The sequence below is a fragment of the Triticum aestivum genome, chromosome 7D (genome assembly GCF_018294505.1).
Source record: "Triticum aestivum cultivar Chinese Spring chromosome 7D, IWGSC CS RefSeq v2.1, whole genome shotgun sequence".
Taxonomy (NCBI): Eukaryota; Viridiplantae; Streptophyta; class Magnoliopsida; order Poales; family Poaceae; genus Triticum; species Triticum aestivum.
This window is the reverse complement of record NC_057814.1, coordinates 600,967,003-600,984,213: the sequence shown is the minus strand read 5'-3', so window position 1 is coordinate 600,984,213 and position 17,211 is coordinate 600,967,003. Positions and strand designations below refer to the sequence as shown.

The following is a 17,211-nucleotide window of genomic DNA, read 5'->3' as shown; positions in this document are numbered from 1 at the left end:
ATAATTCTTGGCACTCAAAATATGTGGTGCTACACCGAAATCACTCACCATGATCTCTGGACTGAATTTAGAGTAGCGGAGCGCAATGTAGTTTAGCGACCAAGTGGATGTGCCACGTCGCTCCCATGTTATGCCTGAAGGCTCGTCAAATCAGTGTTGTAAAAGATTGGATATCGTCACCAAATCACCGTGGTCTCCAACGACAACGCTAGAAGAGAGATTGAAAAAGCACAGTAACACGCATTGTCTTCCTTGCAGAAGTGTCATCAAATACCTAGCGTACAACCAGACGTTCATACTCACCTGGTGGAGAGGAAGTAGGGCCTTGATGGGGATGTAGCGCGCCAGGCCTTTTTCCTCCTCCTCATGTGGAGGCACGGGGGCCGGCGCCGCCTGTGCCGTCGCCCGAATCCAGGCCCAGTAGGCCGAGCACCCGGTCGGCAAGGCTGCGGCGAATCAGGGCCGAAGTGGGCGACACCGCGTGGGTGCCCGCATGAAGGGGCGACTACTCCTCATGCATCCGCGACGGCGGCTCACCTGCATGGCAGCGGTGGGAGCCTCGCGCGTCCTAGCCATGGCTTGTGTGTGGCTACTCTTCGCGCGTCTGGCGTCGGGCGGTGGGCTCCGAGGCGATGTAGTGGAGGGGGAGGCCGCTGGCGACCGAGGTGAGGTGTGAGTGGCAGGTAAGATGGGGGACGCGGTGGGAGGCGGCGGCGCTTCATTGGAGAGAGGAACAGGAGGCGGGGTTTCACACGATCGAGCGTGATGTATGGGGGTTATGGGTGGGCGAAGGGCACGAGCGTGGGGCGCACACGGATGGCAGAGTTTTCGTCGACCCTCGTGAAGTTCTCTCGTTTAATAGTAGTGTAGATATATAATTTGATGGCCCTGGACTTAGATGTGACATCCTTAAATATTATCTAGATGTGAGTTAGCAATTCCGTTAATTGAGAGACTCGCCGTTTCCCATTAACAAGCGACGGTATACATTTCCCATGCATTGGGGCCGGGGTCACGAATCGTTGGCGACGCCAATTTATTCCGGAGTTTCGAACGACGGTACCTAGCTAGTAGTTTTAATTCAACTTCCATGATAGAGTAGTATAAAGCGCGAGGCATGCACCAGTCGTTCGATTGTAGTAACATCGCAGGCGACCCACACCACGAGCGCCGACAGCAGTACTATTTCGTAGCCATGGCTTACACGTTCCGGATCCACTGCCGCGCCTCCGACGACCACAGCCTCGCGCTCATCGACGGCCAAGTCGTCCTCGCCGCCGCCGACCCCGGCGACGACCGCCAGGCAAGCCTACCTTCCGTCGTCTGCTTCCACGCGTCCGCTTTCTCCTCCTCTTCCGGTGTACCAGTCTCCTGATCCGTGCGTTCCCTGTGCGGTTCGATGCATGCAGCGGTGGTACAAGGACGTGATGTACGCCGGCGGCCTCAAGGACGAGGCCGGCAACCCGGCGTTCGCCCTCGTCAACAAGGCCACCGGCGATGCCCTCAAGCACTCCCTCGGCTACCATCTGCCAGTAAGCCAACAACTCCGGCTGTTCATATATTTATTTTTACTGGTGCAATAGTAGTACCATTGTGGTTGGTTTCTCTTTCCATCCCTACAGGTGAGAGCGATACGGTTCAACCCGGGGTGCCTGGACGAGTCGGTGCTGTGGTCGGAGAGCAGGGACGTGGCCGGCGGCTTCAGCCGCGTCCACATGGTGAACAACATGGAGTACATCTTCGACGCCGAGCGGGGCGGCTCCGAGTACGGCGGCCCGCGCGACGGCACGCGGCTCATCCTCTTCCGCTGGATCCGCGGCGACAACCAGCTCTGGAGGATCTCCGACGAGCCGGCAGGGCGTGGGCCGCCCATGCGGGTCTCGTCTGAGTGCAACCAGGAGCTGAGCCTCACCGTCCGCGACGGCGCCGCCGTCCTCGCGAGCACGGATCTGGAGGATGACAAACAAGTCAGTTAACCTTTGCTGGTTGCTTTAGATGCGCAGATTGTTGTTGCCACGCCTGGCTGCTCTCTCTCTCAGCTCACTCATGGACAGAGGTAGGAGAAAGAAGACACATTGGACACGAAGAAATTTTTCCGGCCGGCGCACGAACGCCGCCGTGGGCGCACGAACGCCCCAATCTTTTCTTTGTATTCACAGGCTACATGCTCGGCAACTCCCTGGTACAAACACACTCGAGGTCAGGCCTTTTGTATTCCCACGGCAGCGCAGCTCCCACGTTACCTGTGCGCACATACGCACGAATGCCTGCAGACTCCGCTGCTCACGAGCGATCCGCTCGGCCACGCGCACGACGCGCTTACCGTGGCCGCTGGCAACAAACCCGCTAACTACCTCCTGCATGCATGCGCTAACAACCACGCCTAGCAGCCACCAAGTTCGGCCTGGCTAGCTAGCACCGGCTCTCACACCTACCCAGCGACACACACGCATGCCATGAGCACACATAACGCACGCACGCGCCACACACGCTATGGACTCGACCGTGCACTTATACCGGTCGCCACTATCACGAGCATGGCTTGCTGCTAACACAGAGACCATCTGCATTTCGCACGGCGTGTCATCATCGCTTCTCTCTTCTTGTACGTAGGCTTGGATCCAGAGCTTTCGGAACACCGAGCGCGTGACGGACTCGGAGGGGCGCAGCTCGTTCGTGCTGGTCAATGAGGCCACCGGGAAAGCGCTGCGGCGCTCCCACGGTGACCAGAAGCTTCAGGTGGTCGGCTACTGCCCGGACTCGGTGGACGTCGCGCTGCTGTGGACGCGGGGTGGCGATCTTGGGGAAGGGTACCACTGCATCCGCAGGGTCAGCGACCTCGGCTACGTCCTTGACGCGGCGGAGGGTGTACCCGAAACCGGCGGGGCGCACGACGGGACGCCCGTCATCTTGTTCCCGGCCAACGGGGGCCCGAATCAGAAGTGGAAGATGACGCCGTTCCATTGACGACAGAGTTTGTTACAGCGATTTGCTCTTGCATTAGCTCGGGCACTATGAACTTTTGCTTATGTTTATGTTTACCTTCTTTCCTTGAATTAGCCTGATTATGTACATCAGACGAAGTTCTACTTGATGACCTCTTAAACATTGAATTACTCACAGATCTCCCTACCCGAAAATGTTGTACGGAACCATGGTTCAGCCGAACCTACACTCGACACCATTGATTTCTAGACACTATTCATGAGGATCCATACATGATTGATTAAAAAATGCAGTTGACATGCATGTCTATTCATGAGGATCCATGCATGGTTGATTAAAAAATGCAGTTGGCATGCATGTCACAGATCCACATGTAGTAGGATGTTAAATCGTACGGCATAGACCATAGGTTCGGTTGAACCATGGTCCTGAATCACGTCTCTCTCTCCCTACCTTTCAGTTTATAAGCATCCTCGTATTTTGATGGCCGTGAATTTTAGTATGAGTTATGTGGCGAACATTGTGGTACCATTTTAGAGTTCAAAACTTTTGAAAATCGGTGTTTTCTTCAAACTTGACCTCAAATGTGATGATTTTTGGCTATTATCTTGAAACAGGGAGATAGATGAAGTGCAAGAAAATTCCTCGTGGCTGTAGAGCACTCCCAATACATTGTCAAGTTGTCGAATAAAGCCCGGAATCCGTGGATGGGAAATGATGCTGTTAGTGATTTCTCGTACAGTTTGTTGGGCAACTTTTATAGAGTAGACATTGCATTGGAGCACCCAACTTGCACCTCTGCCGTGATCCTATCTCTCGGGACTTTGTCACTAAGTTCCCTCTCTCTGTTGGTCTATATGGACATTCCTACGGTGGATGTTGACGGTTTAAATATGAATGCTGAGGTTGGTACTAATGTAGTGAGAAAAAGGGCGCTTGCTCACATGTAAATTCCAGCAATCAAATCCAATAACTTCTGTTTTCAACACAGAAATATTACTTATGCATAGAAGTGCATTCATAATGCACATGCTACATATAGTACAATACATGCACTTGTCATGTTGATTTTGGTCATTTCTCCATCAAATGTGACAACGGTGTGGCTATTTGCATACTAGTTCAGCTTAATTTATGTAGCCAATGCGAAATGTGTGCTAAATATGCAAGATCTACAATTCTGACATAGTAGACTGAAGTGTGCTAAATATGTTAGAAATATATATAATGAGTTCGATCACAGAATTTTAATGGAGAGAGCCAACTCCCATCTCAATATCTCAATGCAAAACAGGGACATAGGCCAAAGGTGAGAAAACCATAATATATAGTTTAGGCACCGTGACTGCAAACCAGGGAGTTGCAATAATTTGTTTCTTCTTTATATATTTAATTAATTCACATATGAATTACTTAAAGAGTTCCTGCAAAAAAAAACTTTTAGTAGTTTCATGAAGATAAGTTTACAAGTAATTCGAAATAGGAAGGTACACTGTTTTGTTCTGTGCATCCTAACTATGAAGAGGCCAGGTGTTTGCCTTTGTGTTTGTATCTTCTTGATTCATTTTGAGCCAATAAAATCCACCCTTTATCGAAAAAGGAAGGTACAATGTTCATCGATGACTAGCATTCATCCACCTCATCTCCTTAGGTATTTTTACAAGTAATTTGAAATAGTCTTTTTTGCTAGTTCATGATGACTAGTGTTCTAATACGAGCCTCATTATATGCTAATAAGCTAAAAAATGAAAGAGATACTCAGTGCCCAACCAAAACTAGAACTTAGGTCTCATCATAATTGACGCAATTGAAACTTACAACATATACTCTAAATGATTTAACTTGTAGACATTGCACTTAAAAAATGATCGGGGCATCTAAGAACACGAGAGGGACGATCGTCCTAGTAATCACTCAGGGCCTTCAGATTAGGATAATCTGCAAGAAGCCTCTCTTCGGAAAGAACGTCGTTCTCTTCTTGAGGAGTCCATAAAACATTAACGCCCTGAGGTAGGAGGAACAAGTAGGAAATTAATCATCAGCGATGTCAGATGAAATTTGATCCGGAAGCAGTTTTGAATTATGAAATAGTAGGAAAGAAGCTCCATACCCGCATTTTGCTTGCAGATATAGAATTAAGTTTTTCCAGTACTGCCACCAGATCAGCGGGTCTTTTGATTTTTGGGAACTTCAGTGCTCCATCAGCAGCCACTAGGATGGTTACCTGAAGAAATTGTAAATCATCACAAAAGTCATTACCTGAAGAAATTGTAAATCATCACAAACATCATTATCTGCAAACGTGTAACTTCACATTTGTAACAAAAGAATATCAGGCTACAAGAAGAACTATCATCACCGGTATGTCCAAATCAGTAAGTAGTTCGCATCGAATAGGAAGGCCATTTTCCTGGAAGCATTTTACGATGGACAAAATTAATATACCACAATATATTCGTTGCTGAAGCCATCTGGTTTTTTGGAGTATACTTTCTTCCCCTTGATTCCGTCCAAGTTGTAAAGTGTTTCTTCATCAAATTTGCTCCTCTCCTCCAGAGAAATTTTATCAAAATGCTCCTCCCAAGAATCCGCTCCAACTTTGACATCAGCCTAACATAAAGGAAACATAACAAAATTAAGAGATCAAGTGGGCTAAAATACAGCGGACTCCATGCAAGATCCTAGTTGTCATAACAGAGTATATGTTTCTTACCGATAAGCTTGAAGAGACGCAACAATCATTGTGACGGTTTAAGGCACATATGGTCTCTGCATAATGAGTCACATGAACAAGATAAATAAGGTAGTACTAAGGAATAATTGATATTACCGTAGATCTCAACGCGAATGTATTAGCAGTAAAAACATTTGATAATCAGTAACATATATAGTATACGGGACGGTTGTTTTGGCTCCTGGGTGCATTTGCTCCGAGTGAACAGTAAAATCAAAACAAATAGTGAATAAATTTTAAAAACTCTGGTTTTTTTTATAGATGTCCATATTAGTTTCGTAAGCATGTTTGACAGTTTTCATGCGAAACGGAACAGCAATGTTTCGTCAGTGTAAAAAATATAGTTGGGTGTAATATTTGGCGGTAACTTTTGGCGTTCAACTTGTTCTTTTTTGCAGGCCAAAATGCTTAAGCTTTTCACCTAAAAATTTGCATGTAGCATTTAGATGTGACTATGAACACAACTAAATTTTTTATAAAAAATCACATTTGACAAAGCATTTTTCGCACGCAGTAGCACGTGCTCTGGAGAGCCAAATTGGATGTTTGCTTTTTTTTCCCCTTATTTCTGTGAGCTAACAACAAACTGAAGCTATTGCACAAGGAGGCATGGAAGTCAGTGCGGAGTACATTACAGATCAAAATTTCAGAAAGCATATTACCCGTCAATATGAACTTATACCAACGCTGGTTCGAAGCCTCCACCTTCTCAGCGATCTCGTTCAGTTCCTTCTGAAACGGCTTTGCCAAGCCCAGCAACGCAACCTGAAATCATCATGAACTCCATTGATCGACCAGCACTATGATTTTGTAAGCAGAGGCAAGAAAAAGGTACTCCTCAATTGCTTATGAATGGGAAAATATCAGGTGAACCTACCTGGAGCTTGACCACGGTTCTCCTCGGCCGGGTGTAGTGCCACACGGCGACGGCCAGGAGAATGAGGCCGATGAGCATCAGCCACGCTTGCACGAGTACGGCGGGGTCAACGTCCGCAGCAGCCCGGGGTGGTGCGGCCGCCGTCCCGACCGACTCGTGAGTCGTCGAAGAATCGTACCAAGATGGTCCTGAGGAGGACGAGCTGGAGGATGTTGAGGAGGACCAGGAGGAGGAGCTGCTGGATGTTGAAGAAGAGGAGCTCGAGGACGAGGAGGAGGAGGAGGAGCGCCCGCCCATGGAGCCGCCGGACGCAGCGATCGCGGTGGGCGGGATGGCCGCGTTCGCGGCCGCGGCGGCGAGTAGCAGGGCGACAGCAACCGGGATCTCGCGGGCCGCCGCGTCGTCATGGCTAGTCGGCGGCAACTTCGAGGCTGCACGACTGGGCGGGGGCGTGACGGGGAACCGGAGATTGGGCGCCCGTGCCGGCGCCGCCGCGTGACGTCGCGCTTCCGAGATGGGAATCGAACCGTCGGAACAGCCGGCGGTGACCGCCATCAGAAGCGGAGGTCCAGGGTTTGGAGGTTTAGCCTCCGTTTTCAACGCGACTACGCGAAGATATTTTTCTTTACTACCCCTTTTGCCAGCCGTGTATAGATATACGAATTTCCTGTTAAGAACCGTAAATTTTTTTCATGGTAATACGTGTCTTATTTAAATCATAAGTATCATAGTACAAGTCACGTAACGGACCTGGCAAAACTGAAAAGATAGCAGAAAGCTAGCCTTTGCGCAAAGAAATAACAACCAAGAAGTAAAATTACAATTAAGATTGAAGAAACCTCTGAACTTGACACCAACGCCCGTTACCTGCCTCTGGAACCATCACAGCAGCCATTAAAGAAAAAAATGACGGATCACCTTCACACCCGAGCTCGTAGCGGCTACATCGTTGATATGCAGCTTTGCGGACCTCCAAGGTGGCTCACCAAAGACAAAACCATTACCGTTGAACGAATCAGATCGGGGCAACACCCCGGACACGCCATCGAACTCCAGATCTGGCACCCCCACACGACTAGAACGCCGGAGGAGAAAACCACATCTGCAATCCACGAACCGCGAACCCAGCACACGATCCACCATCTTCCAGATGCCGCCGATGCAGACCACAATCTGCATCCGTGCCTGGACTATCTCCCAAGCTCCGCGCCTGCGCTGGAGCAAACGCCATCGCAATGGCGGAGCCCGAGGACACAGGTCCACCACAAGGATGTCATCGCCGCCATGCCATCTTTGTTTGAACAGACTGATTTCTAAATCCATCCCCAACCATAGGAGCGGTCGCCTCGTTGGAGTAGGATCCGAAGAAACTTTATTCAACGCACGCCGCCATCGCCGCAGCCGAAGCCAAGACGATGAACGACCTAAAATCCTAATCTACGAGAGAAAAAACGATCCACACGCGTGGATCCGGCGACACCCCTCACCACCGACGACCGAGGCCGCCGGCGGAGGGGAGCCGCCGGACGGCGGTGGCGGGGAAGACTCCTGGCGGCGAGGTCGCCTTTTCTTTCCTCTTGCGGAAGAAAGAAAAGCGAACTGAAGATATGTTAAGAACCGTAATCACAGGTGGGCTTTTACTACCCCGTTTGCTAGCCGTGTATAGATATACGAATTCCCTCTTAAGAAATCAAATTGAAGCACATAGATTCCGCGATATACGAATTTCTTAACAGGGAATTCCCTGTGAAGCTGGCGATTTCTTAACAGGTGGGCTGCGGTAGTATAGAAGCTGGCAATCGAAGCAGAACGATTCTGGATCGCCAGGTGAAGCTAGAAGTCATGAAAAGAAGCTGAATATGTGAAATTCTGTGAAATTGGATGAGATCAGAACACGCCCTAAGTTGCATTTCTTCTAATTCCTCGTAATACCATCTTTTATCCGTGTAGAAAAAATGGAAGTATCTTTCTCCCGATTTTATGTATCTGTCTTTATAAAAAAAAGAAAGTATCTCTTTCCTGATTGTCTGTATCTCTTTCTTTCAATGCTTAACTGATTTACTTGCCAATAATCAATAAATTTGACAAGGGTAATTTCATACTAATGTACCTATACTTTGTTGCCTTGGTCACTGTGTCCAAAAATATACGCCTTAGATAAAGGAACATGGAACGGAGTGAAAACTACAGTATGCCCCAAAGTACAAACTGCCATGTACTAAACACTAAAATGTCTTCCCCACTAACACTAAAATCATCAGGATGACATCTCACGAAATAGGTTTTTAGAGCATCTACATCCACAACCTGCAAATTTAGGCTCTCAAACGTACACGGACGCACCCAAACGCGCCCGCGAAAAGTGACAGGACGAGCCTCAAGTTTTGTCATTTGCAACCACAAACCCTATTTTCAAAACACCAAAAATACAAACACATGCATGTCAATCATTTTGGTTGTTTAGTCCGTGTTGGGCCAACGGGGTTGTTAATAAACATCAAATAAATTGCTCATACTTAAGATTTTCACATCTATGTTGAGCCGGTGGGGTTCGGCATTTAGTCCCACCATGCTGCGTGAGGAGGGAGGCGACCGGCTTAAATAGCCGCATCAGTGATAAGCTTCGGTAGTTATTGCACCCTTTGTTAAGGATATAGACTGTCACTATTAATCTTCTCTACTCATCAGAGAGAAGATTAATAATCATCATATATATCCTTCACAAAGGGAACATTGATGGTTGGCCGGCTCCTTTTGAATCACAATGTGTCGAACACATAGAGGGCAAGGCGCAGTCCGGTACAAGGGTGGCAGCGGTGCTAGCAGACGTCCGACGCGGAGGAGCAAGTGAAAAGAGATAGGTCGAAGGGGGATTTGGTTTACTTTTTGTGGGGTTCGGGCTGTCAGTTCCGACGGGGCACATGCACCGGTCGCGCCGGGGCCGCCCCGTATCCGTATATATTTGGGCTAGATATGAAAGGTGTAGGTCAACCCGGGCGTTTGAGACCTGTTTGAAGTGCCCGTCTGGGTTGGTTTTTTTTTACCACTCACTGACCGAGGCGTTCGCCCGGGCGTTTGGGGACGGTTTGGGGTGCCTGGCTGTAGATGCTCTTACCCTAATTTATAAATAAGTCAACACCACGCCCATACAAAGAGTTACAAGTTCAACGCAAAAGAGGAACCTGCTGGGGCATCAACAGAAACACGTCTAAAAAAAGTATAAAAGAAATTGATAAAAAAAAGACGGCCGTAGACTCAGGGGCTGCTACGAGGCAGCGCGTCGAGCGGCATCATGTAGTGCGTTCATTATTAGTCCCAGTTGTTCTTGGTCGCATTGTGTAGAGAGCGGGTGCCAGTGCTGCATAAACACCAGGAATTTAAAGAACGAGTGAGAGGCTCGTTGAAGAAGTACCATCTCAATCATTATCTTATTACGCGTCGTCCACATAGTTCAAGTTAACCCAACGACACAAACCAGAAGAGGCGTCTCCGCCTACCGGTTTGGTTGGATCTGGTTTGAATGAACCCAGCCCAATTAGGCCCTAAAGCCTCACACCCAAAACTCCAAAGAAACCTAGCCGTAGTGCAAGAGAAGAGGATGTGGGTCCCCCGACCCGTCTCCGGGGCCCCGCACAGAGATTAACTGTCGGAGATTAATTGTCGGAGGTGTCTCAAAGATTAACTGTTGGAGCCGCCTCGAATTTCCTCGCCTCCAAACCAAGCTCCACCAAGAGAGAGAATAAGTGTGCACGCCACGGCCACCTCAGGTCCTACACCACGTCTCCCAGTTTTCCTCCTTGTCGTGGTTGGGAGTAGGGAGGATCAAGGTGCCGACACCTGGTCGTGGTTGCCATACGGTTTGCCGATGCTCCTGCAAGGCCATGGTGTGGGTCGTCGCCTTCGTCACCTTCCCCGTGTGCCTCTTTGTCACTGCCGACAGCGAACGCAAGGTGACCGTCCTTCATCGGACTTCGCCCGAAATCGATAGATCATCGCAATTGAGTAATTAACCCGCTGAGGCTCTTGCGATTTTTTATTTTTTTGAAACGGAGACAAAAGCTTTGCCTCATCTATTAATTAAGCAGAAGAGAATTGCCCAGTTAATTAGTGGAAAACTGGGCGAAAACCGATACAACAAGGGCCAAGCCCACTCCCACACAATCACGCACACATGACTAAGCCCACTCTTGCCGACAACATGTCGAACACACAACTACCATGGCTGCCGGAGAGAAGAATCCATGACTACTATGAGAGGAGCAGCCACGGGAGCCCTCCCGCAGAAATGAAGAGCATGCACTCCACATGGCCCGCGTCCCTGATATGACAACGAGCAACATCGAAGGCAACCTCGTTGCCCAGACGACACGAAGTTGAAGCTCTTAATGCTGCAAAGTCTCGGAGCCGCCGCCCCGACATCCACCGCTTCGTTGCACCCTGTGCGGTCCACCGACACCACCTTCCGGGGCCGCTGCCCCGACATACCACCGCTCACCCTCGAGCTACAATGCCGCACGACGCAGCCACTCGCAACCCACGCTGCACAGGGTGACTGGCCGCAGACCACGGCCGTCGCACCACTTCCGGGGCCGCTGCCCCAACATATCGTCCAACCGTCCACTCTTGAACGCGTCGACCAAGCCGACGACCCTGCCGCCCTCGCCGCTCAAGATCGCCACCCAAGCCATGCTGAGCAGCAACCCTACCTCATGGAGTTGGCACCGCATTGGTTTCCAAGACCGCCGTCTCGGCGCACAAATTCGGGGCCGCTGCCCCAACATCCACTACCCTTGGTGGTGAAGAGATCGCTCGCAACAATCTCTGCCAAACGACGCCTCCAAGGAGATCACGACGTAGACGCCGCCGCCGCCGCCCGCTTCGGAACACCGAGGCAAAGATTTTCATCCGGAGAGCCAAATCCGTCATGATGTCGATAGAGCTCCACAATGACGCCTCCAAGAAGGTAGAGGACGCCAGTAGCGCCGCCGTCGTCGGCCTGACCTTGGTCAAGGCAGTGCTTTTGCCGGAGCTCCTCGCCATATAACAGGACTTGCGGATCCAGAGCACCGGATGGCGTCGGGATCACTGGAGAGCACACCTCCACCACCAGTTGCCGCCAACCACCACCACTGCACGAACCCGAACGTAGCACCTCAAGCCACGACGAGCTCCATGCCATTGCCGCCATCCCGGGGCCGCCGCCCCGGCGTCCACGTACCTCCTAACATGCATCCGTGAGCACGCCTAGCTGGGCCTCTGCCCCGATTCACAGCCCCGAGCACCACCAGTGCCAAATCTGGGCAAAGGACTCCCAGATCCATCGCCGCCCAGCTCCGCAGACCGTAGCCACCACCACTCAGCACCGTCGCGTCCAGCTCCTCGTCCGCCACCTCGCGTGCATCATCTCACACCTTGAGCGGCCCTGATACGTCCATTTTGCATCATGCTTTTATATCGATATTTATCGCATTATGGGCTGTTATTACACGTTATGTCACAATACTTATGCCTATTCTCTCTTATTTTACAAGGTTTACATAAGGAGGGAGAATGCCGGCAGTTGGAATTCTGGGCTGAAAAAGGAGCAAATACTAGAGACCTATTCTGTGCAACTCCAAAAGTCCTGAAACTCCACGGAAGTTATTTTTGGAAAATATAAAAAATACTGGATGAAGAAAGTACCAGAGGGGGCCCACACCCTGGCCACGAGGGTGGGGGGCGCGCCCTACCCCCCTGGGCGCGCCCCCCTGCCTCGTGGGCCCCCTGTTGGCCCTCTGGTGCCCATCTTCTGCTATATGAAGTCTTTCGTCCGAGAAAAAATCATAAGCAAGCTTTCGGGACGACACTCCGCCGCCACGAGGCGGAACCTTGGCGGAACCAATCTAGGGCTCCGGCGGAGCTATTCTGCCGGGGAAACTTCCCTCCGGAAGGGGGAAATCATCGCCATCGTCATCACCAACGCTCCTCTCATCGGGAGAGGGCAATCTCCATCAACATCTTCACCAGCACCATCTCCTCTCAAACCCTAGTTCATCTCTTGTATCCAATTCTTGTCTCTAAGTCTGAGATTGGTACCTGTAGGTTGCTAGTAGTGTTGATTACTCCTTGTAGTTAATGCTAGTTGGTTTACTTGGTGGAAGATTATATGTTCAGATCCTATATGCATATTAATACCCCTCTGATTATGAACATGAATATGATTTGTGAGTAGTTACGTTTGTTCCTGAGGACATGGGAGAAGTCTTGCTATTAGTAGTCATGTGAATTTGGTATTCGTTCGATATTTTGATGAGATGTATGTTGTCTCTCCTCTAGTGGTGTCATGTGAACGTCGACTACATGACACTTCACCATTATTTGGGCCTAGAGGAAGGCATTGGGAAGTAATAAGTAGATGATGGGTTGCTAGAGTGACAGAAGCATAAACCCTAGTTTATGCATTGCTTCGTAAGGGGCTAATTTGGATCCATATGTTTCATGCTATGGTTAGGTTTACCTTAATACTTTTGTTGTAGTTGCGGATGCTTGCAATAGAGGTTAATCATAAGTGGGATGCTTGTCCAAGTAAGGGCAGCACCCAAGCACCGGTCCACCCACATATCAGATTATCAAAGTAACGAACGCGAATCATATGAATGTGATGAAAACTAGCTTGACGATAATTCCCATGTGTCCTCGGGAGCGTTTTCCTTTATATAAGAAATTGTCCAGGCTTGTCCTTTGCTACAAAAAGGATTGGGCCACCTTGCTGCACCTTATTTACTTTTACTACTTGTTGGTCGTTACCAATTATCTTATCACAAAACTATCTGTTACATATTATTTCAGTGCTTGCAGAGAATACCTTACTGAAAACCGCTTGTCATTTTCTTCTGCTCCTCGTTGGGTTCGACACTCTTACTTATCGGAAGGACTACGATAGATCCCCTATACTTGTGGGTCATCAAGACTCTTTTCTGGCGCCGTTGCCGGGGAGTGAAGCGCCTTTGGTGAGTGGAACTTGGTAAGGAAAGATGTATGTACTGTGCTGAAATTTACTATCACTTGTTAATATGGAAAGTAATCCTTTGAGGGGCTTGTTCGGGGTATCTTCACCCCGTCCAGAAGAGCAAAGAGTTGCTCCTCAACCTACTGAACCTGCTGAAAATGTTTGCTTTGAAATTCATTCGGGTATGGTAGAGAAACTGCTAGCTAATCCTTTTGCAGAAGATGGAACAATGCATCCTAATTTACACCTAATCCATGTGGATGAAGTTTGTGGATTATTTAAGCTTGCAGGTATACCCGGTGATGTTGTTAAGAGGAAGGTTTTCCCTTTATCTTTGGAGGGAGACGCATTGACATGGTATAGGCTATGTGATGATACTGGATCTCGGGATTATAAGCGATTGAAGTTGGAATTTCACCAGAAGTTTTATCCTATGCATCTTGTTCATCGTGATCGCAATTATATATATATAATTTTTGGCCTCGCGAAGGAGAAAGCATCTCTCAAGCTTGGGGGAGGCTTAAATCAATGTTATATTCATGCCCCAATCATGAGCTCCCAAGAGAAATAATTATTCAAAAAATTTATGCTCGGCTTTCTGAAAATAATCACACCATGCTCGATACTTCTTGTTCTGGTTCTTATATGATGAAGACTATTGAATTCAAATGGGACTTATTGGAAAGAATTAAACGCAACTCTGAAGATTGGGACCTCGACGAAGGTAAGGAGTCAGGTATAACACCTAAGTTTGATTGTGTTAAATCTTTTATGGATACCGATGTTTTCCATAAGTTTAGCACTAAATATGGACTTGACTCTGAGATAGTAGCCTATTTTTGTGAATCATTTGCTACTCATGTTGATCTCCCTAAAGAGAAGTGGTTTAAATATCATCCTCCCATAGAAGTAAAAGTAGTTGAACCTATTAAAGTTGAAGAAAAGACTATCACTTATAATGATCCTATTGTTCCTACTACTTATGTTGAGAAACCACCTTTTCCTGTTAGGATAAAAGATCATGCTAAAGCTTCAACTGTGGTTCGTAAGAGCAATATTAGAACTTATACACCTTCTGAGCAAGTTAAAGTTGAACCTAATATTGCTATTGTTAAGGATCTCTTGGCTGATAATATTGATGGGCATGTTATTTACTTCTGCAACGAAACTGCTAGAATTGCTAAACCTTGTGCTAAAGATAAGCATAGACCTGTTGTAGGCCTGCCTGTTATTTCTGTTAAAATAAGAGATCATTACTATCATGGCTTATGTGATATGGGTGCTAGTGCAAGTGCTATACCTTTTGAATTATACAAAGAAATTATGCATGATATTGCACCTGCTGAGATAGAAGAGATTGATGTCATGATTAAACTTGCCAATAGAGATACTATTTCACCAATGGGGATTGTTAGAGATGTTGAAGTCTTGTGTGGGAAAACTAAATATCCTGCTGATTTTCTTGTTCTTGGTTCCCCACAAGATAGTTTTTGTCCCATTATATTTGGTAGACCCTTCTTGAATACTGTTAATGCTAAGATAGACCGCGGAAAGAATGTTGTTACTATTGGTCTAGATGATATGTCTCATGAGTTTAATTTCTCTAAATTTAGTAAACAACACCGGGAAGAGGAATTGCCTAGTAAATATGAAATTATTGGTCTTGCTTCTATTGCCGTACCTCCTAATGATCCTTTAGAACAATATTTGCTTGACCATGAAAATGATATGTTTATGAATGAAAGAAGGGAAATAGATGAAGTATTCTTTAAACAAGAACCTGTTCTGAAACACAACTTGCCTGTTGAAATCCTAGGGGATCCCCCTCCACCAAAGGGTGATCCCGTGTTTGAGCTCAAACCATTACCTGATACTCTTAAATATGCTTATCTTGATGAAAAGAAGATATATCCTGATATTATTAGTGCTAACCTTTCAGAGCATGAAGAAGAAAGATTATTGAAAACTCTGAAGAAGCACCGCGCTGCCATTGGATATACTCTTGATGATCTTAAGGGCATTAGTCCCACTTTATGTCAACATAAAATAAATTTGGAGAAAGATGCCAAACCAGTTCGTGATCACCAACGAAGGCTGAATCCTAAGATGAAGGAAGTGGTAAGAAAGGAAATACTAAAGCTTCTCGAGGCAGGTATTATTTATCCCGTTGCTGATAGTGAATGGGTAAGTCCTGTCCATTGTGTCCCTAAGAAGGGAGGTATTGCTGTTGTTCCTAATGATAAAGATGAATTGATCCCGCAAAGAATTATTACAGGTTATAGGATGGTAATTGATTTTCGTAAATTAAATAAGGCTACTAAAAAGGATCATTACCCCTTACCTTTTATTGATCAAATGCTAGAAAGATTATCCAAACATACACACTTTTGCTTTCTAGATGGTTATTCTGGTTTCTGTCAAATACCTGTGTCAGCTGATGATCAATCTAAGACCACTTTTACTTGCCCTTTTGGTACTTTTGCTTAAGACGTATGCCTTTTGGTTTATGTAATGCACCTGCTACCTTTCAAAGATGCATGATGGCTATATTCTCTGACTTTTGTGAAAAGATTTGTGAGGTTTTCATGGACGATTTCTCCGTCTATGGATCTTCTTTTGATGATTGCTTGAGCAACCTTGATCAAGTTTTGCAGAGATGTGAAGACACTAACCTTGTCTTGAACTGGGAAAAGTGCCACTTTATGGTTAATGAAGGCATTGTCTTGGGGCATAAAATTTCTGAAAGAGGTATCGAAGTTGATAAAGCTAAAGTTGATGCTATTGAGAAGATGCCATGTCCCAAGGACATCAAAGGTATAAGAAGTTTCCTTGGTCATGCCGGTTTTTATAGGAGGTTCATTAAGGACTTCTCCAAAAATTCTCGGCCTCTGACTAATTTATTACAAAAAGATATACCCTTTGTCTTTGATGATGATTGTGTAGAAGCATTCGAAATACTTAAGAAATCTTTGATTTCTGCACCTATCGTTCAGCTACCTGATTGGAATTTACCCTTTGAAATTATGTGTGATGCTAGCGATTATGCTGTAGGTGCTGTTCTAGGGCAAAGAGTTGATAAGAAATTAAATGTTATACAATATGCTAGTAAAACTCTAGATATTGCCCAGAGAAATTATGCCACTACTGAAAAGGAATTCTTAGCAGTTATATTTGCATGTGACAAGTTCAGATCTTACATTGTTGATTCTAAAGTAACTATTCACACTGATCATGCTGCTATTAAATATCTTATGGAAAAGAAAGATGCTAAACCTAGACTGATTAGATGGGTTCTCCTACTACAAGAATTTGATTTGCATATTATTGATAGAAAGGGAGATGAGAACCCCGTTGCAGACAACTTGTCTAGGTTAGAGAATGTTCTTGATGACCCACTACCTATTGACGCTAGCTTTCCGGATGAACAATTAAATGTCGTAAACGCTTCTCGTACTGCTCCATGGTAAGCTGATTATGCTAATTACATTGTTGCTAAATTTATACCACCTAGTTTCACATATCAGCAAAAGAAAAAGTTTTTCTATTATTTAAGACATTACTTCTGGGATGACCCACATCTGTATAAAGAAGGAGTAGATGGTGTTATTAGACGTTGTGTACCTGAGCATGAACAGGAACAGATCCTATGCAAGTGTCACTCCGAGG

General features: G+C 46.8%; 2 protein-coding genes across 2 annotated transcripts; one reads left to right on the top strand and one right to left on the bottom strand.

Annotated features, from left to right (window-relative positions):
• The first annotated feature begins 971 nt into the window (after positions 1 to 971).
• On the top strand, positions 972 to 2,967 carry LOC123171382 (ricin B-like lectin R40G2). The gene is made up of 4 exons (XM_044588907.1): positions 972 to 1,303; positions 1,410 to 1,532; positions 1,623 to 1,967; positions 2,614 to 2,967. The coding sequence occupies exons 1-4, from the start codon at positions 1,118 to 1,120 to the stop codon at positions 2,965 to 2,967; spliced, it is 1,008 nt and encodes a 335-aa protein (XP_044444842.1). The 5' UTR covers positions 972 to 1,117.
• A 1,627-nt stretch (positions 2,968 to 4,594) lies between these two features.
• Positions 4,595 to 7,165, bottom strand: LOC123169701 (uncharacterized). Its single transcript, XM_044587573.1, has 6 exons — positions 6,558 to 7,165; positions 6,343 to 6,445; positions 5,660 to 5,715; positions 5,392 to 5,556; positions 5,057 to 5,170; positions 4,595 to 4,951 (listed from the first exon to the last, which is right to left on the bottom strand). The coding sequence occupies exons 1-6, from the start codon at positions 7,110 to 7,112 to the stop codon at positions 4,850 to 4,852; spliced, it is 1,095 nt and encodes a 364-aa protein (XP_044443508.1). The 5' UTR covers positions 7,113 to 7,165; the 3' UTR covers positions 4,595 to 4,849.
• Positions 7,166 to 17,211: the final 10,046 nt, after the last annotated feature.

Bases quoted from the DNA above. Each gene is read 5' to 3' on its own strand.
- LOC123169701 (XM_044587573.1), bottom strand. From the start codon at position 7,112: ATGGCGGTCACCGCCGGCTGTTCCGACGGTTCGATTCCCATCTCGGAA. The intron at 6,446-6,557 runs GTAGGTTCACCT...TGATGATTTCAG, and splicing joins GAACCGTGGTCAAGCTCCAG to GTTGCGTTGCTGGGCTTGGC. The intron at 5,716-6,342 runs GTAATATGCTTT...CTCATTATGCAG, and splicing joins GTATAAGTTCATATTGACGG to AGACCATATGTGCCTTAAAC.
- LOC123171382 (XM_044588907.1), top strand. From the start codon at position 1,118: ATGCACCAGTCGTTCGATTGTAGTAACATCGCAGGCGACCCACACCAC. The intron at 1,304-1,409 runs GCAAGCCTACCT...CGATGCATGCAG, and splicing joins ACCCCGGCGACGACCGCCAG to CGGTGGTACAAGGACGTGAT. The intron at 1,533-1,622 runs GTAAGCCAACAA...CCATCCCTACAG, and splicing joins CCCTCGGCTACCATCTGCCA to GTGAGAGCGATACGGTTCAA.